This window comes from Castanea sativa, chromosome 1, assembly GCF_040712315.1.
Source record: "Castanea sativa cultivar Marrone di Chiusa Pesio chromosome 1, ASM4071231v1".
Lineage (NCBI taxonomy): Eukaryota > Viridiplantae > Streptophyta > Magnoliopsida > Fagales > Fagaceae > Castanea > Castanea sativa.
Window position 1 is genome coordinate 90,536,423 of NC_134013.1, and position 27,573 is coordinate 90,563,995.

Consider the following 27,573-nt stretch of genomic DNA (forward strand, 5'->3'; position numbering starts at 1 on the left):
AAAAAAAAGAAAATTACATTACAGCTACACGGCACCACTATCAACAGTCGTAAAGACTTTTACACGCAACAGTCGTAAAGTCAGTCAATACCCTGTGGAGCCAGATGTAGACTCTCTAGCCAATCAAAGGACATTAACAATTTAGCATCCAAAGCATAATACTGCCTGAGTCAAGTCCACACCAACCGCGTGGAGCCAAAGCTAGAAAGACTTTTACACGCAATACCCTTTTGGCAACTCACTTCCCCTGAGCTATCCTGTATTCCACTAACATTTTGTTGCCAGAGTGAGTGAGTGAGTGAGAAAGAGAGACAGAGTGAAAGAGACGGAATGGCGGACATACTTCTATCTGCCCTGGTGAGCTCTATGGTGGGTAACTTGAATACTTTAGCACTTCAAGAATTGGGAATTGCTTGGGGCTGAGAGATGAGCTTGACAACCTTGAGAGCACACTTTCCACCATCCATCGTCAACTACTTATCACAGTCACTTTCATTCCTCCAAATCTCAATTAACATATTCTGCTTGAGTTCAAGTTTTTTTTGTTTTTGTTTGAAGTCAACTTCTTAATTAAATTTGCATGTAAATTGCTCGTATTAATAGACATAAATATGATTAGGTACTGTTAGAAAAATAAAAATCCTATATCATATTCTAAGTATATTCTACTTTATATTTTATCAATTATGTTAATAAATGCAAATATTTTAATAAATAAAAAAGACAGACTCAAAAAGTAATATGAAAAACTTAATTATGGTACTATATGGGTGCGTTTGGCATGGATTATTTTTGCTACTACTCATGGGCCTCGCTGCACTTTTTGGTACTATTCATAAATCATATTGTATTATTTAAACTAACTTTTATCTTTATCTATACTACTTTCAGCAAAAAAATTTCAGTTTCAGTAAAATAAGCGAATTCTAAACAGACACTATTTGTCTGTTTGATAAAGATTATTTTTGCTAACTTATTTTTGCTACAATTCATGGGCCCACTATACTTTTTGGTACTATTCTTGAGTTCCACTATACTATTTCAGTTAATTTTTACCTTTATCTAGAGTACTTTCATCAAAAAGTTTTCAGTTTCAGCAAAATAAGAGAATCTCAAACATAATCTATGTGTCTTAAATTTATGAGAATAAATTCAATAAGAACTTGGTGCAAACTCTGTTGTTTATGCACTCTAATGCTAACATGTCACATGCAATCCTCCTTATTCTACATTACATAAAATCAAAACCCCATTAGTTCTCACGACAGAAGCCTCCAACAGCTAGAAACACTGCCAAGAAGAGTAGCCACCACCAAAGACAATGTCAGAATCTGGAAAGAAATACCAGAGCTACCATTTGTGTGGTGGTCGTGACCTACAAGTTTGATTTTTTTCTTGATTTGTATTTTCTGAAGCATGGTGTATTGGGAGAGAATAGGAACCCCGAAGAAGCTTGCCCTAATTTTCCTATCAATTTTTATGAGTTTTGGTTCCTTTTATTAATATCAATATTAGTTGCTCATGCCGTTTTGTTAAAAATGCTTTTTTTTTATCTATTTAGACTTTGTTGTGATTGGAAAATATATGTACGTACCTTGATCTACATCTCAAATGTCCATTTGTTTAAGGGACAACTCATTGAATATGACTTTAAAGGCTATGTATGTGCCACATCTGTAAATAATAAGCCTTCTTTGCATAAAACTGGAATGACACATAGAACAACAGTCTCCTAAAAATTTAACATCGGAGTTGATTTATCAAATTGTGAGGAAATTTTCAGGGATTTGATGAAAGCAACCAGTTCAACAAACAAAGAGAACTATTGAGAAAACATTATACTATTCTCGAAATACCTAATAATTATCAATACCTTCGAACAAGAGATCTTGAAGCATGGAGTTGCATGGCATTAATTTCTCATCTAAAATATTATATCATACTTTTCAACTAAACTATTATACACTTCCAACATAAACAAAACAAAACGAAAGAAAAAGCTGGGCGGACAAGATGAAGATTAATTTATTGACGTCCATACATACATAACCATGCAGTAGTAACTGAAATTGAAAGTCCCAAACCATAGAAATAAGACTACCCACCATCATGTCCATTGAAAATTGAAAAAACATCAGCAATATCCCCATCATCACCAACTGAGGCCGAAGTAGTCGGATAAGGTTGCTCAAAATCCTCAAAATCATATTTACCACCATCTTCATTGCTATTTGCCATGACTATCTCCTCCTCCTCTAAAACTAGCTTCGTTTCCAAGCACCTAACCACATGCCTCATAGTGGGTCTTGACTCTGGTGCATCATTGGAACACATTAAGCCCAATTTAAGCACCAAAGTAGCCTCAACTTCATCAAACTCAACCCCTAACCTTGAATCCACAACCTCAAGGATTGCTCCTAATCTCAACTTCTCCCTAACCCTGTCCACAAGCATGAGCTCCTCAGGCAATGCTTTAGGGTCAATAGGCCTTCTACCACATACCACCTCTAGCAACAAAGCACCAAAGGCAAACACATCAGAACTTGTTGTTGGCTTGCCTATGCGTGTGAGCTCAGGTGCTAAATAACCCAACGTCCCCACCACCTTGGTTGTGCTTGGGTTGGAGCCAAGCTCATATAGCTTAGCAAAACCAAAATCACTCAACCTTCCATTAAACTCAGAATCCAATAACACATTTCCTGCCTTGATGTCTCTGTGAACCACAATTTGTTCCCATTCCTCATGTAAATATAAAAGCCCTGAAGCAACCCCTTTGATGATCTTGAACCTTTGCTCCCAGCTTAAGATTGCTTTAGGCTCATCAAAGAGGTACTTGTCTAAGCTTCCATTAGGCATGAATTCATACACAAGTAATAGATCAGCTTGCCTACGACACCAACCCAATAATTGAACTATATTTCGATGACGAAGATGACCAATACTGCCAACCTCAGACATGAATTCTCGCAAACCTTGCTTCGAATTTTGGGAAACACGCTTTACTGCAACTTGGGTATTTGAATTTGGCAAAGTTCCTTTGTAAACTCTACCAAATCCACCAAACCCAAGAAGCTCTTTGTCTCCAAAAACCTTTGTTGCTTTCTTTAGCTCCTCATAAGAAAATCTATGTGGTCCAATATCAAGCTCCCAGGCTTCAACCACACCAACCTTCTTGAGTTTCCTGACATTGTAAAAAATCAAAACAATCCAGAAAATCACAACCAAAGCACCGACTGAGACACCAACAATTAGGCTTGTGTGGTTCTTTTTAGACCAATTCACTGTTGGGAGCTTAGGGAGTTTATCTAAATTGAGATTTTTAGCAACCCCATTTATGTTAAAGCTCCAACCTAAGACGTAGTGCGAACTTGAGGATGGAAGGCCGGTTGAACCAGAGAACCCCACAAACATGGATTCTTTAAATATTGGTGAGAGGTCCTCATAATAAGAAAAAATTTCAGACCTGGGTCTAGGAAATTGTGGCACGACCTTAACATTTACTTGATTTATTCGTGCATCATATTCGACCCAAGCCTGAATTACCTGATCACTCTTTAGATTTATGAAATCTTTACGCTTAGATTGATCGACTGGAACAGATTTGTTAGATAGTATGCTTTTGGGGCGGACACGAACGTGGTTATCATCAATGTCACCGAACTTGGTGTGATTGACAATGTCAAATTCCACCTTGAATATGTGGCCCGAGATGTTCCCATCCTTTTTGGTGTTGAATAAATCAAGAGAAGGAGAGATTGTGAAAGCAAAGTCATGGCCGCCTAGTTTTCCATGTTCATTGATCAAAGCAAAAGCAAACGTAGTGGAGAAGGACATAACTTTGCCATTGGAGGAGTTCTTGAATTGGATTGGATATTTATAAAATGCATGGCTAACAACTTGAACCGACTCGTTTGTCAGCTGAAGTATGCCATTGTTATCAATCACTGCATCGCCTTCTAAGCTCATATTTTTACGTTCGGCATTGAAACCATCAGTGAGTTGGGTTAACAAGGGTCCAACATTGTCTAGGTCAGGCTTTACTCGGTATTGGAAAAGAAGGAAAACCAAGAAGAGAAAGATGAGTTTTGCTGCCATAGGAGAGGATAAGAATGACCTTTTTGACGCAAAGGAAGCTTACTAGCTTAGGGTGTTTATATGGAAAGCCTTAAATATTCTTTCACATACACTTTTCCATGTTCACACAAGGTTCCTAATTCCACCCATGATATACACATGGTTCCTATATCACGCTGCATCTTTTTTCTATCTGTCCTTGTTTATAATGAATAAGAAAGGATAGGACAAAAAAAAAAGGGAAGGATAGGAAATTACCGTGCAGTGTAGTGTTATACTCCGACAATAAGCATGATTTGACTTGACATAAGAATTCAAGAATATAGATTCTCCATCCACTCCATTTGAGAATATATTTTATGATTAAAATTTTATTATTTGAATCTAACAATATACTAAAAAGGCACGTCATATACATTCTCAAAATTGTAATATTAATTATAAATTATGAAATAGATTCATTTGAAATTTTTAAAAAATATTAATAGCATATTATGAACGTTGCACTTTATACTCAACTAATAATGTTATATTATGTTTTTTTTCCTCCCTTATAATAGCTAATATATATTAAAATAAAACACTAAAATTTTCGGTAGACTTTCATTGGTATTCACTTTGGGGTTAAAGCCATCCTATCACTGCCGTCCATTTCATAGAAATTAAGGCCAGCAATGGATTCACACTTATAATCATCCTAATCAAGAGTTTTTTCCTTTCTTTTTTGTTTTTTTTTTTTTCCTCTTTTTTGTTTTCTTTTACGAAGTATGACCCTCAAATTTTCAAATTTTTAACGGTGGGTAGGTACTAGGTAGGGTCTTTTATAGTTATTTTATTTTATTTTATCTTTAAAAAGACCTTTTATAGTAATTGAATTTTATTTATAGTAATTGAACTTGAACTATGAGAAGGTGGGAAACAGACATTTTTGGCTTGCGAAGAACGCACCATGCATTTGTTCATCTCTATACACGTGATCCCCTTGATTATTAAGCGCTAAGCGCAGTAGAAAATAGATGTGTATGTATGCATGTGTTCAAGGTTCTTCCCTTGTTTCATTGGTTTTATAAATGGTACATAGGAAACATGTTTCTTGACAGCTGGTACGTACTGCTGTTTCTTTTCCTGAAGTATTTATTGATTAGTTGCTTTATCTTATGGATGGGGTTGTTTTAAGTTTAGTTAGCACAAAGTGTCTATCACACAACTAATTACACGTATTTGTACACACAAATGCCACATAACAAAATAAGTAACAAGAAATGAACATAAGTAAAATTGGTAGGGAATAAGTGGCACACCACATTGGCATATGTGTACTTTGTATGCACTAGTCCTTATCCTAAGTTTTATACCCGAAGGGTGGTTCCCTTGTGAGAGAGAAGGTGATATATTCCTGAGATAAATATAATACATTCTCAAGGCCTATAATTAATACCACATCCCAAATAATTAAGAAGTGTGTTTTTTTTCCTAACTATGATTGTCACTTTTCAGTTTTCTTATTTCACTGTATCCTAATTTAACATTTGAAAGGCTTATGACCAACATTAGAGCAAGCAAGATTAGAAGAAGTTTGAAAGTAAAATTAATTTAGATGATATTAATCAATATTAATAACAAAATGGATAAACATTCATATAGTAATGTAAATCAAATTTAAAATGTAAATTTTAATTTATTTTTTCATATTTACTTTAGTTTACCTCGATATATACCTCGATATGAATTGATTTAGAATTTGAATTCGAATCATCATTATGATTAGGTATTTCCATAATTTCAATTGATCTATAGATATATATGGGTTTGACTTACTTCCAATACTTTTTTTAAAAGGAATTTCCTTTTGTTTTAATGAGAGACTATCACATCATTCACTAACTAAATAAAATATGGAGATTAAAACACATTGTCATTTGTCATTATATATTTAAAACAAAAGGACATGTCTAGTTAAAAAATTACTAGAGGTAAGCCAAATCCGGTATATATTTCATATCATTAAAATAAATAAAACAAAATAATCAATTAATAGTTAATAACGATCAAATTAAGAGATTAATATAAATATATGGAATTTAATTATGTAGTTTGATCCTTTAAAATAAATTAATATAAAAATATAACAATATACCAAAGTTGTACCCGACATGAATGCTCTTAAGAAATTATGCATAATTTAAAATTTCTTCCTAGCTCTACTTTTTTAAAAGTTAAAATTTGGATTTATAATAAAAATAGAGTTTGAAACTTTGAAAAAGTTCTGAGATAAGAGTAAAAAAATTAGTGGAGGCTAGGGTTTTAACGTGACATCATGACATAGAAGGACAAAAGGAGGTTTATTATTAGGATCATGTGGGACTCTTAATTCAAAGCTGAAATTGCCGTGAAAAAAAAAAAAAAAAAACTGGTGGGTTTTAAGTGGAATCCACTACTTTGTTTTTGTATTTTTTGGCTGAATAATTAATCCACTATGTTTTGTTTAGAAAAAGAAGAAACAGTGTTATTTTTTTGATGAATGAAAAATCTTTATTAACAAAGAAGAACAACAAAAATACAACTAGCTGTCAGCTTCATCCCACACAACAGAGGCAAAATTAGGGGGACGGCATCCAATATCAAAAGAACCAAAAAAATTACAAGACAAGGACCACTTTGCTAGAGAATCGGCTGCCATATTGGCTATTCTAGGAACCCAAGAAACAAAAACATTAGACAGAACATATAGCAGGATCTGCATCTCCATAACTTTGGACCTAATCCTCCAAGGGGAAGCTTGACTTGGATTAATAAGAGCATCACAACATATCTTGGAGTCAGTCTCGATATAAATACCCTCAACTTCCAACTTGGCTGCCAACAACAAAGCCAATTTAACTGCTTCAGCTTCAGCTTCAGCTTGGAGAGGGAAGGTAGTATTCACCTTTTGTGAGCAAGCAAAGACCAACCTCCCTCTCCAATCTCTTGCCACTACAGCAACAGTAGAAAAATTTATTCCAATTGCAGCATCCACATTAATTTTAATTGAGAAACGCCTAGGAGGTGGCCATGCTTGAAGCAACTCCGTTGGTCTCATAGAAACTATCTCAGCAGATTTGGAATTTTGAATTCAGCAAGGAGACTCCCAATTCTAGAAGATAAGTCATCAATGCTTAGGGGGAGATTTTCAAAATGAACTTGATTCCTCAACTTCCAAATTCCATCATAAAGAATAGCTCCAAACAACAAAAATTCATTTCTCTGATCAAGATTCAAACTACCAAAGAAAGGGGGGCAGAAAAGAAATTGAATGAGCTCTAAGGTTGAAGACAACCCAATAGCATCTGACCTCACTCCCCACTGACTATTGAACCAAAGAGCCTTTGCCACCAGGCACAAAGCAAAAAGATGGATTGAGGACTCGACTTCTGCCTTACAAAGGGGACATAGCTCATCTCCAATAACAAAAAATATGGCTAAATTGGCCTTAGTAGGCAAACAATCAGCTGCAATTCTCCAAATTAGCATTTTAAGATTTTCATGAATATTGGATTTCCAAATTTGATTCTAGAGTGGCTCATATGACTAACTAGATGAGAAACCCCGACAAATCCAATAAGCAGATTTAACAGTTAAAACTCCAGAGTTTGTTGGGGTCCATGTCCACCCATCCTCAACAACACAAGAAGATAGTGGAATTTTTAAAAGTAATTCAATTTCTGAATCCTCAAACCATTGCTTCAGCTTGTGAATATCCCAGGCATTATGATCAGAATTTAGAAGCTGAGAAACCAACAGTATCTCATCCAGGTTAACCCCAGCTTTGGGCTTAGGAATAAATCCCTGAAGATCTGGAATCCAAGGGTCATCCCAAATTATTATGGTATTGCCATCACCCACAATCATACAAGCAACCTTAGAGAAGATGTGCTTTACTCCTTCCAAGCTTTTCCAGATTGGAGAAGAGTTACCTTGAGAGATATGGGACAGCCAATTGTGTCTGATTTTGTATTTAGCTCTAAGAACATTAACACAAAGACAATTCTTTCCAGACAAAATCCACCAGGCAAGTTTTGATGGAAGAGCTTGGCTGAACTCTCATGACTTCCTGAAGCCCAAACCACCTTCCTTCAAAGGTCAACAAAGAGAAGACCAAGAAACAGGAGTCCAATAATGACTAGACTCCATTTTAGGATTCCACCAAAACCTTCGGACCACCGAATCCAGTTGGTCACACAAATTCTTGGGGAATTGTAAGGTAGCCATGGTGTATGTTGGAATGGATTGAGCTACTAATTTGATTAGAGTTGCTCTTCCTGCCCAAGATAAATTTTTACTTTTCCAGCTACTAAGTTTGCTCTCTAACCTGTCTTTCACCATCCTGAGGTCTTGGGATCTGCACTTAGATGAAAACAAGGGGACACCAAGATAGGTGGTGCTTTGAGAGAGAGAATTTAGACCCCAACATTTTATTTGATTGAGAAACTGAGAGCTAACACCTTTAGAAGGGAAGATACCAGACTTCTCCACACTAATTAATTAACCAGACCAAGAACAGTATTTTTCAAGGCACATTTTGAGTGAGGCAAGCTCAGAAATCTTAGCTTTGCACAAAAGGATAACATCGTCCGCATAACATAGTTTTGAAATAACAAGAGCAGTGCAGGCCACTTTCACTGGAGTTATGTTTTTCCGATCCACCTCTCTATTGATCAATCTCATAAGAACCTCACTGCCTAGAATAGATAGGTATGGAGAGAAGGGATCCCCCTGTTTGAGGCCACGACTAGTAACAAAGCTTGGACAAATTCCCCCATCAAACAGCAAGGAATATTGAACAGTGGAGATGCATTGAAATATTAAATTAGAGAACTTATCACTAAAACCAAAAGCTTTAAGCACCCTCATTAGGAAGCTCTATTCCATTCTGTCATAAACCTTCTGAAAATCTAGTTTTATCCCCAAGAAACCCTTCTTCTTCTTCTTCATTTGCTTGAAACTATGGACTATCTCTTGAGCAAGGACCACGTTTTCTTTGATCCATCTATTAGGGACAAATGCAACTTGAGCAAGATCCATTAATCTGTTCAATAGAGGCCTAAGCCTACTTACTAGGATTTTTGTTATAATTTTGTAGCACACATTGTAGAGACCAATGGGTCGGAATTAGTTGAAATTGCAAGCCCCATTTCTCTTTGGAATGAGAGATATGTATGTTTGATTGAAGCTTTTTAGCATCCAACCATTTCTGGAAAAAAAAAATTGCATAACAAGCACCACTTAATCCCCCACAACTCCCCAGTAATGCTTGTAAAAAAGAGCAAGGAATCCATCAAGGCATGGGGCCTTTTAAGGATTTCATCCCAAAAACCATCTTTTTAATTTCATCTCTAGAAGGTATTCTGCAAAGCTCAACATTTTCTTCATCAGAAATACAGGGATTAATTAAGTTCTCCAACTCTCCAGGGATTTGAGGATTACTAGACTGGTACAGAGAACTGAAACTTCCTACAAAGTAATCTTGGATGTCAGCTCCAATATTGATCCAAGAGCCATCATCCAATTTAATTTCTGAGATACGATTTCTTCTCCTACGAATGAGGGTAGATAAATGAAAGAATCTCGAATTCCTATCACCCTCTTTTAACCAAAGTTCCCTAGATATCTGCTTCCATCTCAACTCTTCCTTGGTCAACCAATCATCAAGCTCAAGATTTAGAGATGCCTCTAGCTCTAGATTCTCTTTAGTGGGAGGTTTATGTTGAATTTACGCAATATTAGCTTATATGGTTTTAATTCTTTCTCTTACAAAGCCAAAAACCTCCTTATTCCACTTCTTTAAATCTATTTTGTCTCTTCCAATTTTCTTGCAAGTTGAAACCCATAAGAACCCTCCACTTTTGCTTGCCAAACATTCTCAACCATAACTCTACTCCTTTCATCCTTAGTCCACATCGCTCCAAATCTAAAAGGGCGGTTGATATTTTTGGGCTCTAGATGGGTGTCAAGCAGAATAGGGTTATGGTCTAAATTTGCATTGGACAAATGCTTAACGCCAGCCTTGGGAAAAAGAATTTTCCATTCTCGATCACAGAGACATTGATCAAGGTGTTTCTTAATATTTGCCAGACCTTCACCCCTATTTGATCAAGTGAAAGATGGCCCATTAAAACCAAGGTCAATCAATTAATAGAACTTTCAGGAATAAAGCGCCCACCCCTTTTTTTGTCTGCCCTCTTAATACAATTCAAATCCCCTATGACTATCCAAGGTCCCGAAAAGGAGAGCACCATATTCTCAAGCATCTCCCAAAATATGATCCTTTTATTTCTCCTACAAGGCCCATAGATAGCAAAAAAGCAACCATGGCGAATTGGGAGGGTCAGAATACACAAGAGCAGTAATCATATTTTTGTCAAAATACACAACTTTCAGCTCAACCCCCAAACTCCAAAATAAGGCAAGACCACTAGCTCGACCTACTGGCTCCACACAATAATAATTAACAGACTTTAATCTAGCTTTGATTTTATTTATTCTTGGAGATTTGGATTCAGTTTCTAACAGGAAAACTATCTCCAGGTTAGATTCACGGATAAGCTCCCTGAGACTCCTAACTGTCGAAGCTCTGCCTGCACCCCAACAGTTCCAAGCTAGGGTCCTCATGGCAACTTAGGGGGCATGGTAAGGCCCGCCTTCTCAGCCATAGTAAGAGCAGAAGAATTATCACCAACCACAGATTTATTAGAAGACAGAGTAAGGGTTTCGAAGTTATTACCTTTCCCATTTTTGAATCGTACAGCACGAGAAACAGCTTTAGCTCTGGCTTGATTTTTCAAAGAAGTCCTCCTAGATGGGTGTCGATTAGAAGAGGCTACTGGGATGAGTTTAGGGTTAAGTGAGTGTGGAGTACTTACAGAGAGTTGAGGGAGAGTGTTAAGAGAAAATTGCAAGGAAGGAGCTTGTACATAAGTCTTTAGTTTTTTTGACAAGGAAATGGGGAAATCGGGTGGACAAGTTGAGCTTAATTTTCGTTTACACTCTTTGATGTAAGGATGGGGATGGGCTTGAAGTGTGGATTTGGGGTCCAATGGAGGGGATTATGGGTCAAATGGAGAAGATATGACATTAGGCCTGACTAGTGTGGAGGTTGGGTCTTTAGTAATAATATGAGTTGGGCTTTGGGCTGACGTGGATTTCGGGCCAATCCAAGGTGACTGGTTCGGTGGGGTGTTAGAAGAAGGCCTATTTGGTTGAAAAGTGACTGAACTAGCATGAATCTCTAGGTTTCTTGTTGCCTTTGAAAGGTGTGTAGTAGCCTCTTCAGTACTAGTCCCATCAATCAACCCAAAACACGGCTCAAGAACATCAACTGAGAGGTCCCGGATGCCTTGCTTTCCCCTCTCATCCATGGCATTTCAGGACCTTATCAGACCTTTGTTGCTGAAAGCTTCTAACTTTAGACCAGGCTGAAACTCATCATTATCAGCACAAAGCCATCTTCCAAAAAAACCACCATGGACTCTATCATTTTGAAGTAATTGAACTCCCTTGTCTTGGCAATCTCTCTGATCATGCCCCAAAATTCCACAGCCAAAACAAAAATTACCAAGCTTTTCATACTTGAATGGTATCCAGAGATCAGGGAGATGTTCCTAATCAGTAAAAGACTATATGGATCTAAGATTCCTTTTTCTTTTTCCCAAAGAATGGGACGTTTTTTCGATGACAATGGCAATCCTACACATTCATTGTCGGGAGAAAATATATTATGCATCGGATGTATGTTTTCTCTCTTACATGGAGGTAGACTTCACACGTGTAGAGTCCACTTCCATGTGAGAGGAAGGAAACATGCATCGGATGCATGGTATACCACCTCGGTTCTCGGCGTAAATGGTAGATTGGTTTTCTATTTCTTTGCATATCTTGCATCACCAAAAAATGTTCCTCCATTATTCTTTCTCGATTGGATCCCTTATCATTCCTACTTTTACGCTTATAATCAATGCAATAATGACCTTTTGATTAATGTAATATCTTTAATTTTTTATTATTATTATTGTAAATAGAATAATGGAGAATAACAAACATTTTCATGGTATATACAAAATATTCTCCGAAATTATTTTTCTTTATAATTCAATTTTTGTTTTCTTAAATGAGCATGCTTTCATGTGAAAAATTATTTAGACATGCAACATAGGGCCATAGGATCTCTTCAAAAGCTCTACACAGTTCATGAGGTCTCATCTAAGCATTTAACTATTTTTGTTTCTTTTTATTCCAAGTGTGAATTCAAGGTTCTTTTTTTTTTTAGTTTATTTAGCTTTTTACCCTATATATAGTGTTGGGTATACACAAATAAGTAAAATCTCAAATTAAATACTAATAAGAAAAATTAGTGATTAATATAATATAGCTATGCCTAACTTATAACCTTAAATTTTTAGGTTAAGTGATGTTTCTATATATTATATTAACTACTCAATTGAAGTCTTTCAAAGTGCTCTCTCCCTAACATAAAATTTTTCTAAATTTCAATTTTCAAGGTATAAAAATACCTTATCTACTTTCAATAAATAAGCAAATAAGTCATCTAAATGCACACTAGCTAGTTTAGTTTTTTTTTTGTTTTTTAGATGTGCATGCATGCTTTCATGTGAGTAATTCAGGATATGAGTCTCTGAAAGCTCCAAGCCCTAACAAGATGTCAGGCCTCTTTTTCAATGGGAGATGGTTTGCTATTGAGAAGTAATACAAAGTCCAAAGCATTCAAAAAATAATAGTAATAATAATTAGAGGTAGGTCCTTGCTGAAAGAACTATACACACATGCATGCACGCACACACACAAAAGTATAATTTCCCGTAAAGGATCATATCAAATCCTAGCCTCCAGATTAAGGCCAATACTAATAGAGAATTCCAATAATCCATTATGGTACAATAGATTGTTCATAGTTTCACAATGAAGTAAAATGGGAAGGGTCAATAATAAACATAACTTGATACGCAAAGCAAAAGCCTATGTATCTATGAATACCACCAAATAAAAAGGGTAAATAGTGTAATTTAGTCCAAAGAAGAGAAATTTTGGAGTGCAAAGAATAATATTCTAAATAATTTATTGACTAATAATTGTTAAAACCATACCGCAGCTTATGATGACAAATTAAATTGAAACAACAATATCAGATGCCAGAATAATTGTGATGCCCATGAAATTTCATTCATTCTTAATTAATTCATGACTGTTAGTGACTCCAACCTCTCAAGCTGTCAAGAACAGGATGGAATATCTTCCTGACAGCTCTGAGAAATCAGATTTCTAGACCTACCCCTGACAGTCAAACTTCATAATGCTTGTTAATAATCAGATTCTATTGCATAAAACAAATTGCAAATATTTCAATGAGAACAATATTTCCATTGGCCTGTCAAGCACACTGTAAACAGACTAGAGTGTCTTACAATCTAATTTCAAAATTGATGTGTAGGGAAAAAATTTCTGGATTGATTGCTCCAAAGCTCCTAATCAGACAGTAATGGCATAATCTGAGGCTAATGTGTTAAGTGGATACTTTAATCAAACAGTAAGAGATGCACCATTGTCTGCAGCTGTAAGATTGAGTATCATTGTAGCAGCCTTCAAAGCCCTGGTTGTAAATGAGAAACATAAATTTTTGAGTCCAACAATATAAATTTTACTATCCTAACAGAGACTCATTCAGGATCCAGATGGTAATAAATTTACTTGAAACTATGGGGTAAACATTGATGCAATTAGAACTTCATGGTTTAATTAGTAACCAACATCAAACTAACACTAATAAATTTATGCTTAAACTCAATAAAAATTTGTTTTCTATCAAAAAAAGAACACACAAACCAGGTACTGACATTCATAAATCTGATGGACCCAACAAGGCACAATCATCTCAACAAATAGGCTAGTCGGTATTGGGCCCAATAGCCTGAAATTTCTAAATGTTCGGGTGGCAGTTTTGTTTTAGTAAAATCCACTCATTAAACCTGTCCTGGCCTAATATGGTGAGACATGACTATTTCCTATTGTCCAAAGGATTTCTTTATTCCTTATATCTTCTTCTTTCTCTTTTTTTTCTTTTTAAATAAAAAAAATTTATATCTATTTCTTTAAAAAATATATATAAAAAAATATTAAAAAAAAAAAGAAGAGAGATGGTCATGGTTTTTTTTTTTTTGATAGGTAAGAAAAAGTATATTCAAAAAAATGCTAACTGCAAATTAGCACCCGCATAACAAATGTACAAAAAGGATGGAAAAGCAAAAACATAAAAAGACATTAATTACAAAGAAAGAGAGCTAAGGAATAGATGAAGAGAGTCACTAGATGTGAGTCCCCAAACCCTAGCCCAATCAAATAGGGAACCAAAAAAGAGAGCCAACATTTGGTCCTCGGATCTATCCAAATCCTCAAACGTCCACCAATTGCGTTCCTTCCAAATACACCACATCAAACACAACGGAACTAAGTTCCAAATGTAAGATGAATGCTTCCCAAACCAATTCCACCACTAAATAGAAAATCTGACACCGTACATGAGGGAACCCATGAAATCCCAAAAATGCAAAAGACAAAGCACCACAGCCGATAAGCCTTTCTACAATGTAACAACAAATGATCCACTGTCTCACCACAACAACGGCACATAATGCACTAGTCAACAAAATCAAAACCTCTAAGCCGCAAGTTATCGCCCGTGAGGATCCTATCACATGCGGCTGTCCAAACAAAGAAAGAGACACGTCGGGGTGCCTTAACCTTCCAAATGCCTTTCCATGGAAAACAACGAAAGAAGAGCCATGTAACTTATGATAATAGGAGCGGATAGTAAAATCTCCGTTTTTTGTCAACTTCCATCTCAAACGATCACTCTCCCCTCTTCTCCCCTTAATTTTTAAAACATCCAAACAAAGAGGAGGCCTATCTATTCCCTTTCCCATTAATTTTAAAACATCCAAATTAGGGGAAGGGGTAATTATTCCCATCCCCTCCTCTCATTCCCCTCCCTTACCCCCTACTATCCCCTCTCTCCGAACTTCCAAACACACCATTAAGCTTACCAAACTGCATTAGAGAAATTTAACTTCGAAATATGTCCAAAACCTGGTGGTGGTTGATACAATTTGTAACATGGGATTCAAATTTTTCATTGATGTCATTAAAAGGCATTGAACTACCAATCCAGGCATGACTGTCGTTGGTTTGGGGATTTTTTTAATAAAGTTTGTGGCTGTAATTTGAGATGTTTAAGTGTGGTTCTTCAGCCATCAATGGAATTTGGTGGTGATCAATGAGCAAACCCCAGTGGAACCAGTCGGTTCCGTAAAGTTGAAAAGGAAGTGCTGCCAGAGACCTTATCCTTTTCAATTGGCATTATATGCTACCAATCTAGGTTGGCTCAACCCAACCAAACCCAGCACATGAACACCCTAAGGAATTGATAGAGTATTGTTCAAAGTTCAAGGAATGTAGTGGTAATGAAATTCCTTCACCATCTGGTTCACAGTTCTACAAGAAGGTTAAGGGAATTCAAGGTTTTCCACACCTAGCTCATCCTCAAATCTTTGGCAGCTAGTTTTTCAAATTGTATGAGCTTTCAAGCTGTATCCTGCAAAGGCAATTCTAGGGTAGATCACTTGCTTACATGGTTCTTCAGCACAAGATGTTTGCCTTGTCTGTTTGATAGAATAGGGATTTCCTCTAAATTCTGGGCAACACATGCATGAATCAATTTCAAATTTTTTGAACAGTTGGATTTCTTGTAGGATCAATATAAAGGATTACATTTTCTTGATTTGTTCTCAATGAAGATTTCTCAATAATGAACAGAAAAGGAATCTGATTCTATGTTTTTCAGCCTTTTGGGCGGGGCATGGGAGACAAATAGAACCAGCCAAAGCAAAGGTATATATTGCTATAATTGATTAATAAGAATGTAAGCACCACAAAATTGTTCAGATCAGAACATGTTAAGACATCTTCTGGAGAATTCATCAATCCACAACATAAATACCATAGAGAAAAGCAAAAATCCTGATATTGGAACATAAATACCATAAAGAAAGCATTAAATTCTGAAATTAGATAAAAACTCTTACCATGCTTCAGGTTCCTGGTACAGACCAGCTGAATCGCCAAAGCATGACTCGAGCATGTCAGTTTTTATTACACCTGGATTAAGTGCAATAACTGCCATTCCATCAGGCAATTCCTTTGCTACAGATCTGGTCAGACCCTCAATGGCCCATTTTGATGCACAATAAGGTGCAACCTGTCAAAATATGATCAGGTTTTAGTAAGAAGAAACTTGATGTTGATAAAGGAGTCCAAAATGCCAATATCACCATGAGAGACTTACACAGGCCAAGATAAGGCTATTGCAAAACTCTCAAATAGAATAGAATTGGATAACGTAATATCATTATTATAATTTACGAATCTACATATAACAAAAAATGTGAGTATTTCTGATCTTGTACTCATCCTTAAAATCCAGCTTTTCAAGATATTTTACTTGGAACTTTTTGATAAGTGATAAATAACTTATATTAGAAAAAGGATTAGTTAGAACCTTTTTGATAAGTAATGAATAGCTTTTATTTGAAGAAAAACCTGAAGTATACAATATGTATACAAAGATTTACCTAAAAGACATATAAAAATTTTAATTGAGCAACCAAATCTTCTCTCTCTCTTTTTTAATATAAGTAGTTGATCTATGAAATTCTTCTATGTTAGATCTATGAAATTCTTCTATAATAGATCTATGAAATCTAACATAAAAGAAACTAAGTATAGCCAAAAGCAAGCAAAGAGGTGTTAACTTTCCAAATCAACCCATTTCCATGCCTTCAAAACAAACTTTTCCAAATAAAAACACATCGATAACCTTCAACTGCATCACCCAATGAACTCCAAACAAAGAGAGAACAAATGACCACAGCTCCCTGGTGGTAGCCAGAAGCACAATGATGTAATAAATCCCACCCAAACCTCCCTATAAAAATTCCCAATGTAATAGTTCCAATTTATTAGCCACATGAGAAGGTATACTGAACAGGGAGTAAACCTCCATCCCTTGACACATATAACTTTTCCATTCTACCAACTGTCTTCGCAAGATTGAATTTCAAACTTCCACTTCCTTGCATGATGAGCCTAACGGCATGCCCAAATAATTCTTAAGTAAAGAGCAAACCTTACAATGCATAATTGCAACTGGCTCATCGACTCCTTCCACCATCCCTACAAGAACTATTTCACTTTCACTAAGATTAACCCTTAACCCCATACCTAATTTAAAATAAAAGAACTAACTTGATAGCTACAAGATGATCAGTATTAACATCATAGAAAAATATGTTGTTGTTTAAAAAAGAAGATGAGAAATACTCAAAATCCACAACTCCCCTGAGCTTTGAAACCAAATAAGAAGCTTCCTCCCATAACCCTCTTCGGCATTTTGTTGAGAGTTTCATTGAAGAGGATAACGATGCAATTGAATCTCCTTGCCTCTATCCTCTAGAATTTCTATTAAAGCTGGATGGGCAACCATCAACCATAATTGAGAACTTGACAGTGAATATGCAAAAAATAATCTAGGTCTTCCAGTTTCCACCAACCAATCTTCCGGCAAACAATCCAATGTACAAGATCACAAACCATTTCAGTATCAAGCTTGCAGCAGATAACTCCAGGAATTTGACTCCTGATTCTAGACTCCAGACATTCAATCAACACGGGAAGAATGTAAAATTTGACTGCTTTCAACAAAGAGATTCTACGATTCAGAAATAATCTTCCCGAACATTCTTTTAAACCTATTAGGTAAAACCTTTGCCAGAAACTTAGACACACTTCTAACCAAATGAATTGGTTTAGAATCTCTTCTGTTCCAAGCCACAGAAATATTTGGAACAAGGGAAATGAAAGACGCATTCAAACTTCTCAAACTTACATGTCTCCTAAAATTATTGAAAGAAGCTCATAACATCTGCCTCCACCACATTCCAACAATGCTAAAGACTACAAAGGCATAGCCAACTGGCCCAAGAGCTTTGGCACCATTGAAATAATGATCTTTCTCTCTTTAAAGCATCCTCACATTTTATTGAGAATATTTACTAAAACTCATGCTAGTGCTTTCAAAAGAAATGCCTATGTCTAGTAGCAGATTTAAAAATTACATTATTATCGTAATATTTAATAAAAAGTGTTAGAACTATAGTTAAATGATTAAATTCATCATTTCCTATTAGCTTAAGCTTTTTGAACAATTAGTAATTTAACATGGTATAAGAGCAGGAGATCATGAGTTCAATCCCTAGCTTTACCCTACCTCCCATAAAAATGTTAAAAATCACAAATGTTAGGCCCCACTTATTAAGGGAGAGTTTAGGCCCACACTTAGGAGAGTGTTAGAACTATGGTTAAATAATTAAATTCACCATTTCCTATTAACTTAAGATTTTGGGTCAATTAGTAATTTAACAAAAAGAAAAGGCTTACATCCGTCTGAAAAAAGAAGTAAAAATATTTGCAACAGAAGTATTAAGATAATCATGTCATTATACCAGTGCTGCGCCAGATCTTCCCCACCCAGAAGACATATTGACAATAATTCCTTGATTCCTCGTAAGCATCAGAGGGATGAAGTGACGCAACATATTTGCTACTCCTTTTACATTTGTATCAATAACAGTATCAAAATCTTCTTCAGGAACCTCCCATATCTTGTTGTTTTTATTGATGGTACCTGCATTGTTTACTGGAACTACCTTTATATTAGTCCTGCATATACAACAATTCAGAATAAATGACAGGCACCAACCAATACCAAGAGCATAGTAAAACCTCACATCAAAACATGATGACTGCAACGAACCAAAATGCTGCACTAGCCATCAATTAAATTCATTATTTATCAAAAAAAAAATGCTGCACTAGCCAACAAATTTCCACCTAGCATTATATTCGTTCACAATGTAATAAAACCCTCTTTTCTTTTATTGGAATCATAAAACCCTACATTGTGCAAAGCACAAATCTCACTAAAGAAGAAAAATGAGTTAAGAATGGGAAGAAAAACTTGAAATTCTTTGCCTCTACAAAATTAGCAAATTTAACTAGTAAGATTCAAATGATAACGCATTTATAAAAAAATCAAAATAACAATATTCAAATGATTCATGTACCAATGAAGTTTTTTTTTTTTTTTTTTAAAAAAAAACACTTATGCATTGAGCAGGGCTAACGAAAGAGCATAACATAATATCTTGACCATGGACATAAAATGCTCCAAATTCAACGTATGCGTGTGAGTGATACATATATTGAAAGTTGACATGAAAGGTGATGCTGCAATGATGGTCATCTCCAAAACCACATTTTACAAAGTTGAAGCCTCAAGTTCCATCACTTGCAAGTATTAAATCAATTAAAATACCTTGGTATCTCCAAAGACAAACAATACAGCACATGAATTATGAAAACTATGGGATGGGTAAAATATAAAATAAAATTGTGAAAGGCAGTTGAAATCACACACCACACTCTTAGAATGGGGTTGTTCCAACACTTGAAGTCATTTAGATGATGGGTCTAGAGTGAAATTTTGGTAGGATTTGTGATGTGGGGAGAGCTCTCTACAGGTGTGTCTCCCAAAGTTATTCAAAATTAATTGTGATTAGGAGGATTCTGAGGCAGATCTTATTAAGTTCTCCAATGGAATTCTTCAATGGGAATTAACTTTCACATGCTGTACAGGATTGGGAAGTCAAACTCTATGGATATTATTTATGGTGTATCTTTGAGTGGGGGTGGGGATGATAAGATGTGTTGGAAACCACCTAAGAAGAGGGGCTTTGAGGTTAGAGGCTATTACCGGGTCTTGATTCGCAATAGTGATCAACTGTTTCCTTGGAAAAGCAAATGGAAGTCAAAGATCCGTTCTAGAGTTGCTTTCTTTGTTTGGACTGCAGCCTTGGGAAAAATATTGACAATTGGCAACTTGCATAAAAGGAATATATGGATCAGATCATTTGGATAATGAAGCAGCAGATGTTATACGTGCAAATGTAATGGGGAAATAGTGGACCATCTGCTGCTTCATTATCCTATTGCTATGGTGTTCAGATCGTTTGGAGTTCTTTGGGCAATGCCAAGGATGGTTATTGACTTACAAGCCTGTTGGCAAGGCAGGTTTGGTCAACATCAAAATGGTGTCATTTGGATGGCTACTCCCCATTGTTTGATGTGGTGCCTTTGGAGGGAGAGAAATGACCAATGCTTTGAGGATTCTGAGTGGTCTTTATCAAATCTAAAACTATGTTTCTTAAAAAACCTTGTTAGATTGGATGTCTGTTGTGGGGAGTATTTTTAAATGTTCGGTTTGTGATTTGATATATCATTGTAAATTTCGTGCTTGATTGTATTGTCCCCAGTTGTAAACATCCTGTATACCTGTATACTTGTGTGACTCTAATTTTCTTCGGGACTCAATAAAATTCATTATTTATCCAAAAAATAATACAAGAATAAATCTTTTTGCTAGTGACAGGTCAGAATGGCAAAAATATGTATAACTATTTTCTGAGAAACTCTAACTGGAAAATCTACTGATGGGGTGAAGTTTAAGCAGAGTCAAGAAAGAATTTAACCAGCAATAGGAGAAGTAAAAATATACCTATGATGTCTGGAACACCCTTTTTCTCCATCACAATGCGCGCTAGCTCTTCAATGCTACTATTAGATCTCTACAAAGTATAAACACAAAATTTTGTTAGGTGTCATTTTGGCTATTAAGCTATTACATAACATTGGGAATGTCCATCCCATGAAATTCTTTCAAGATCATCGCGCAAGGCGTAAAATCAATTTAGAGTCCTGTTTAGCCATGCCAAGAATCATCATCATAAGAAGCAGTTATAGATATTCACCAAATACCACAATTTCCAAATCATATTCACATTTTCCAAAATGCCAAAATTAAATGTAATTTAATTACCTTATTACCTACAATTAAAATGTAAATATATATATATATATATATATATATATATATATATATATTATTTGGAATAGGGGAAGGAGAAAATTAGACTCAATGCTTAGCGGAATGGAATAATACCAACTCCAAAACTGCATGCGAGAGTTGGTGTCGCGGAGCGAGTTATAAGTGACCTAAGCGATGTGAGACTAGACTCGACTTTTAACCGATTCTTGACTCAATTTGGTTATGAAACAACATCACAAAATGTCAAAATCTAAAGCACTCATTTAACAACATGACAAAATAGAGAGAGAGAGAGAGAGAGAGAGAGAGAGGGGGGGGGGGGGGACTGACCACGTCAGCATTGAGAAGCAAGTGTTTGTCGGAGGGGTCAGGGAGGTCTGATTGGAGAGAATTGAGCCTATCCTGGGTGCGGGCGCAGCCGATTACGGTGTGGCCTCGCTTGGCGAGCTCTAAGGCCAGGGCTCTCCCAAGCCCTCTGCCCACTCCGGTTATCAGTACGGATCGAGAGCTCGCTCCGTTCACCGCGTTCATTCCCTTATACGACGTCGTACTACTCCTCCTACTCATACACACAGACACAGCCTCTCTCTCTCTGTTTCTCTCTATCTATAAGACAAAATGCACACAACGCAGAGTATTTTTGGAAACTGTATAGTTTTGAGTGGAGGCCAATATATACACGTGTCCTCGAAATCGGGGTGTGGTTTGGGCTAAAATGCAAATTGTGAATGTAATTACTAATGAAAAAAAAATTTAATATAAAAAAATCTATAAAATATTTTTATTAATTATATAAATTTTTTTTAATGTAAAAAAAAATTAATGGAAATTTTTTAATGAAATTAGATGGAATAAATGAATTTAATAAATTTTAAATTTCTATAACTCAATTAAACGAAAATAAATTTAGAAGACTAAAATTCAAATATAGATGATGTAATTTAGATTCTAGCCTCTATTTTATTTTGTGTTTTCAAAAATAGGAAAAAGACACAAATTATGTCAAAATTATGTTTTAAAAACTAGTTTCAATTACAATATTTAAAACCTCGTTGATCCCTATCTTTTTGTGTGTGTTTGTTTCTAAAAATTTATATGTAATCTTTAGAAAAATGTTTTCTAATTTTGGAAAACAAAAAATAGAGGTCTATTTGTTATCATTGTTTAAATAACAATTTTTAGTGTTTAAATAACTTTACACATATTTTCACATACTATTTCACATACACGTATTTCCAAAAAATACAAACAACATTATTAAAACAACATTACCAAACAATGGCTATTATATTTGCAAAACAATTTCCACCAAGCCAGTATGAATTGAATTCTTTTTCCTAATATATTAGGCACTCATTTTAAAGGCAGTCATTTAAAGGGAGGTACAATTCTAAACACATTTAAAAAAATATAAGAATTTGTTAAATATATTTAAAGTGCGATGATATGGTGGTATTGCCTTATTTAAAACATAAAGAGTTAAGCATGCTAATTAGTTATTAGACTTTAAAAGGAGAAGTAAACCTCATCCAATAACTCATTGGACAAGTGTCCTAGAAAATTGAGGATAAATCTCTATATGTTACAAGTAACCATTGATCACCATCGAGACCTAAAATATAAATAAAGGCTCGCATCCCAAGTAAAGATAAAGTCCATATTGACTTCTCTTGTTGTTTGACTTCTAAATTCTAATTCACTAGTTTAGGGTTCTATAAAGTCTTGTTATCTAGTTAATGTAAATAAGTAGGATAAGTTGTAGTTTTATTACCAAATCACTGAGGTGGTTATGTTTTCTTAAGCGCATTGTAGTCATAGACTTTGTAGCTGAATTGGCACCTCCATATGCACAAAGTGCTTGAGGGTCTAAAAGGAAAAAGGTTCGAGTTACGAGGTTAGCAATATGTTGTAATTATCTCTAAAAAAAAAATCTCCATCAATTTAGTTATTGCTTAATACTTATCTCTATAATCAATGTAATGTAGTTGACATAGTTACCGTTATGAAATTATTGTTAGCTTGCAAAATGGAAGAATTTATAGCCAACAAAGTCTGCTGCTCAGAATGCAGTAACTTCACCTAGCTAAAAATATAGTAATACAGGGGTGCACTTTATCTCAATACACAGCGGGACATTGTTGTCTTGAAAGTTGAAAGTTGAAACGCTGCCATGATCAGATTCCAATCTGAATTCTACAAAATTTCAATCTGTAAAGGTGCATATAGCAAATGAGAATTATTCACAAAGCCCTAAGATCCAACTTAACAAAAAAATCGTTAGCATTGATGTGCTAAAGAAACACTTGATACTATTAAAAAACTTCTACAGAGTATGACAAAAAAAAGTTCTACCTGTCTGTCTCAGTAGAGTTTCGTCATCGTGGTATCTTCCACACACCTGAGGATTGATCTTGCCAAGTTTGTTTTCCGATTTCTTCTTCTCCTGGAGAATCACCTGCCTAGGCATTACATCTAGCAGAAAGCTTCCATATTGAGCATAAGCAGTGATCATGGATGTGAAAGACACCAGATCTCCAATTGGGCATTCTTCAAAAATTCTTGCAGCATTTTCAACATGACTACATTTTCCGTATGTATCAAGAATGCTGTTTACAACATAAATGTCAGAATGAAAACCTGATTTTACAGGAAGTGCATGAACTTGTTTACAAACATTGATATACTGCAAACTAGCTGTAGATTTTAGGACTGTGGATAAAGTAATCTGGTTGAATCCAATTCCCTCCTTGAACATCTCAGTGAAAAGGGATACAGCCTCCATGTCTTCCCCATTGTGTGAATGTCCAGAGATAACAGCATTCCATGCAGTCAAGTCCTTTTTTGGCATCAAATAAAAAACCATCCTCGCTTCGTCCATCATATCACACTTTGAGTACATATCTATCAGTCCTACACCCACAAACAAATCTGATTCTATATCCATCGTTATCAATCTAGAGTGCAACTGTCTACCCAATGCCTTGAGCCCCAAGTCAGCACAAGCTTTAAGAGCACTAGATAAGGGAAACATATTTGGACATATTTCTGACCTTTTCATTTGTGCAAAAATGTTTAGAGCCCAACCATGGTACTCATGAAGAACACAGCCAGCAATAACAGCATTCCAGGAAACAATATCAGGTCTTGCTATTTCCTCAAAAACAGCAATTGCATCTTCAATGTCTCCTACTTTTGCATACATATCAACAAGTGCATTTGCTGAGAATGGATCAGAATCATACCCAAGCTTTATCAAATACCCATGAGTTTTCTTTCCTTGACTATCATCCCCCAAACTGGAGCACGCATTCAGAATACTGGACAAACTAAACTCATTGGGTCTAATTCCGTTCAAAATCATTTCCTGAAACAAATCCACTGCTTCTCCACAGAAATCACCCTGCACATAACAAGAAAACAAAGCATTCCACGAAACAACATTCTGCTCCGGAATTGTATCAAACAGTCTCCTCGAACTCCCAAACTCCCCACATTTTGCATACATAACAACCAACGTATTCGCAACAAACACATCAGACTCAAACCCTGTTGCCACTGCAATGCCATGAACCTGCCTCCCCAGCTCTAACTCCTTTGTCATCAAGCACGCCTTAAGAACACTCGGAAACGTAAACTGATTGCACTTAACTCCCAACAAATGCATCTCAAAGACCAAGAAACCAAATCTGGTTCAGTACTTTCCTCAACCAGTTTCTGTGCATACCCAAAGCACCAACACTTTGAGTACAAATTAATCAAATGATTCCGAAGATTGGGGTCCTCAGATAATCCAAATCTGATCATGTGAGCATGGACTTCCATGCCTGAAGTCACAGATTTGGAAGCAGTGCATTGTGAGAGGAGCTTAGAGCATGACTCGATCATGTCAGTTTTTATTACAACTGAATTAAGTGCAATAACTTCCATTCCATCAGGAAAATGCTTTGCTACAGATCTGGTCAGACCATCAACAGCGCATTTTGATGCACAATAAGGCTCAACCTGTTAAAATATGATCAGGTTTCAGTAAGAAGACACATGATATTGGTAAACGAGTCCAAAATGCCAATATTATCATGAGAGACATACACAGCTCAAGATAATGCTATTGCAAAACTCTCAGATAGAATCGCATGAAGTAATATCATTATAATAATTTACAAATCTACATTTTACTAAAAATTTAAGTATTTCTGGTCTTGTACACATCCTTAAAATCTCAGCTTTTAAAGATAGTTTACTTAAAAAATTTTGATAAGAGATAAATAACTTCATTAGAAAAAGGATTAGTTGGAACCTTTTTGATAAGTAACGAATAACTTTTATTTGAAGGAAACCTGACAAATGAAAATTTTAATGGAGAAACAAAATCTTTTTTTTTTTTTTAATATAAGTAGTTGGTCCATGAAAAGCTAGCAAAGAGGTGTAGCTTTCCAAATCAACCCATTTCTATGCCTTCCAAACAAACTTTTCCAAAGAAAAAACACATCGATAACCTTCAACTGCATCACCCAATGAACTCCAAACAAAGAGAGAGCAAATGACCACAGCTCCCTGGCAATAGCCAGAAGCACAATGATGTAAATAATCCCACCCAAACCTCCCTATAAAAAATCCCACTGTAGTAGTTCCAATTTATTAGCAACATGAGAATGTATACTGAACATGGAATAAACCTCCCTCCCTTGACACATAGAACTTTACTAGAACTACTTCACTTTCACTAAGATTAGCCCTTAACCCCATATCTAATTTAAAATATAAAAGAACTGACCCGATATCTAAAAGATGATCAGTATTAACATCATAGGGAATGATGGTGTTGTTTAGAAAAAGAAGATGAGAAATACTCAAAATTCACCGCGTTCATTCCCTTATACGGCGTCGTAGTACTACTAGTAATAGTGTAATACACAGTTACACACACAGCCTCTCTCTCTCTCTCTCTCTCTTAAAACCCCATTCCCTCTCTTTTTATTTTATATATGTGTTTGTTTTTAAAATATATATATAATTAATTAATTATATAATATTTAGAAAACAGTTTTCTAAAAACAAAAATCAGATGGCCAAAATATATATGCAAAACAATTTCCACCAAGCTAGTATGAAATGAAATCTTTTTCCTAAAATATTAGGAAATAGTTAAAAGGACAAGTGGTGTGAAAGAGAGGTAATATACTAACACATACCAAAAATATCTAAACTATTTATAAATATATTTAAAGTGAGTTAATAAAGTGGTAGTGTCGTATTCAAAATATCACATGATGAGACAAAGCAAGTTTTTTCTAACAATTTTGAAAGAAAACTTTATTGGAGGATTAATTTCATAAAACAAAAAACAAATAGTCACACATATGAATATTTTTGGTGGGTTTTTTTTAAATGAAAACAAAAATATCAATTCTCTAAAAATAATCTATCTTAAGAAATAATTGCATGTAACCAAGTTTGGAAATATGTTTAGTATAAAATTTTTCTATTTGTGGATTTTTTTTTTTTTTTTTTAACTGGGGAGAAAAACTTGAGTGATTTCATTTTATCAACCAATAGAGAATAGACTATGTCATTAATCCTTTTTTTTAGAAGAACTATGTCATTAATCTTATTGTATATAAAGTAGGAAGTACTTGCATGTATATACATACACAAATATATATATATATATATATATATATATATATATGCAAATTATAGTGGCCAGTAAGGAAAATCCTATCTAAGTGGCACCATATAAGATCTCTCGTTAAGGCATTGTAAGGAGTCATAACTTAACTTTGGATACTTTCTTCTCAACAAAAAAAAAATGGATACTTCAATGTTGATTTTAATAGCATGGGATAGTGCAAAATGTAATTGATTCTTTTGGAAAAATTTAGTCATAACTTGACTTCGGATACATCAAAGTACTAATAGCATTACAAGTGAACACATTGGATGAGCCAAGACTTTGCCTTCAAGAATTTGAAGTCGAGCCATAAAACTTATAGAGAGTGCAAAAACCCAAATTAGTTTTATATTAGGCGAAACTACACTATTGGTCCCTAAAGTTTACCCTATGTGCGCAATTGGTCCCTCAAGTTTGAAGCGAGCACAATTAGTCCCTTAAGTTTTAAAACTGAGTTATATTGGTTTTTTTACTAACTGGTGTTAACGGTGTCACTTATATGGCTAACGGAATAATGACTTGACATTTTTTTAATGACGTGGCATGTTTTTAATTAAAAAATTACAAACTAAATTTAAGAACTAAGAACCCACAACATAGTTTCAAAAAAAAAAAAAAAAAGAGCCCACAACCGCCGCCGCCTGAAATCCCATGCCCTTACCACCGCTGGCAATAGCCCATGCCGTAGCTGCCGCCGACGACAGCCGTACCCATGTTTTTAAAAAAAATTAGTACAGCAAAAATGAAGCCAAACTAAGAAAAAATAAAAAATAAAAAAGGTGAA

The 27,573-nt window shown here is 35.3% G+C and overlaps 4 protein-coding genes across 4 annotated transcripts; all 4 read right to left on the reverse strand.

Annotated features, from left to right (window-relative positions):
* Nucleotides 1-1,878: 1,878 nt before the first annotated feature.
* LOC142622443 (L-type lectin-domain containing receptor kinase S.4-like) lies at nt 1,879-4,095 on the reverse strand. Its single transcript, XM_075795907.1, has one exon. The coding sequence runs from the start codon at nt 4,093-4,095 to the stop codon at nt 2,098-2,100; it is 1,998 nt and encodes a 665-aa protein (XP_075652022.1). The 3' UTR covers nt 1,879-2,097.
* Nucleotides 4,096-9,388: 5,293 nt separating this feature from the next.
* Nucleotides 9,389-10,722, reverse strand: LOC142637050 (uncharacterized). Its single transcript, XM_075811342.1, has 3 exons — nt 10,421-10,722; nt 9,948-10,195; nt 9,389-9,798 (listed from the first exon to the last, which is right to left on the reverse strand). Exons 1-3 carry the CDS (start codon nt 10,720-10,722, stop codon nt 9,389-9,391), a joined length of 960 nt encoding a protein of 319 aa, XP_075667457.1.
* A 2,532-nt stretch (nt 10,723-13,254) lies between these two features.
* On the reverse strand, nt 13,255-21,767 carry LOC142622284 (NADPH-dependent pterin aldehyde reductase). The gene is made up of 5 exons (XM_075795730.1): nt 21,449-21,767; nt 20,789-20,858; nt 18,678-18,871; nt 16,203-16,375; nt 13,255-13,714 (listed from the first exon to the last, which is right to left on the reverse strand). The coding sequence occupies exons 1-5, from the start codon at nt 21,683-21,685 to the stop codon at nt 13,645-13,647; spliced, it is 744 nt and encodes a 247-aa protein (XP_075651845.1). The 5' UTR covers nt 21,686-21,767; the 3' UTR covers nt 13,255-13,644.
* A 1,313-nt stretch (nt 21,768-23,080) lies between these two features.
* Nucleotides 23,081-25,822, reverse strand: LOC142622637 (putative pentatricopeptide repeat-containing protein At1g69350, mitochondrial). The gene is made up of 2 exons (XM_075796155.1): nt 23,471-25,822; nt 23,081-23,326 (listed from the first exon to the last, which is right to left on the reverse strand). The coding sequence occupies exons 1-2, from the start codon at nt 24,780-24,782 to the stop codon at nt 23,322-23,324; spliced, it is 1,317 nt and encodes a 438-aa protein (XP_075652270.1). The 5' UTR covers nt 24,783-25,822; the 3' UTR covers nt 23,081-23,321.
* Between the last annotated feature and the right edge of the window lie 1,751 nt (nt 25,823-27,573).

What these genes read in the sequence shown, in the direction of transcription:
- LOC142622443 (XM_075795907.1), bottom strand. Translation starts at nt 4,095, where the DNA reads ATGGCAGCAAAACTCATCTTTCTCTTCTTGGTTTTCCTTCTTTTCCAA.
- LOC142637050 (XM_075811342.1), bottom strand. Translation starts at nt 10,722, where the DNA reads ATGAGGACCCTAGCTTGGAACTGTTGGGGTGCAGGCAGAGCTTCGACA. An exon ending in GACCCTCCCAATTCGCCATG is followed by an intron (nt 10,196 to 10,420) that starts GTTGCTTTTTTG and finishes TTGATCAAATAG; the next exon opens with GGGTGAAGGTCTGGCAAATA. An exon ending in TTGGCAAGCAAAAGTGGAGG is followed by an intron (nt 9,799 to 9,947) that starts GTTCTTATGGGT and finishes CTCCCACTAAAG; the next exon opens with AGAATCTAGAGCTAGAGGCA.
- LOC142622284 (XM_075795730.1), bottom strand. Translation starts at nt 21,685, where the DNA reads ATGAGTAGGAGGAGTAGTACGACGTCGTATAAGGGAATGAACGCGGTG. An exon ending in GGGTGTTCCAGACATCATAG is followed by an intron (nt 18,872 to 20,788) that starts GTATATTTTTAC and finishes AGGTAGTTCCAG; the next exon opens with TAAACAATGCAGGTACCATC. An exon ending in GAAGATCTGGCGCAGCACTG is followed by an intron (nt 16,376 to 18,677) that starts GTATAATGACAT and finishes ATATTTTGACAG; the next exon opens with GTTGCACCTTATTGTGCATC.
- LOC142622637 (XM_075796155.1), bottom strand. Translation starts at nt 24,782, where the DNA reads ATGCATTTGTTGGGAGTTAAGTGCAATCAGTTTACGTTTCCGAGTGTT.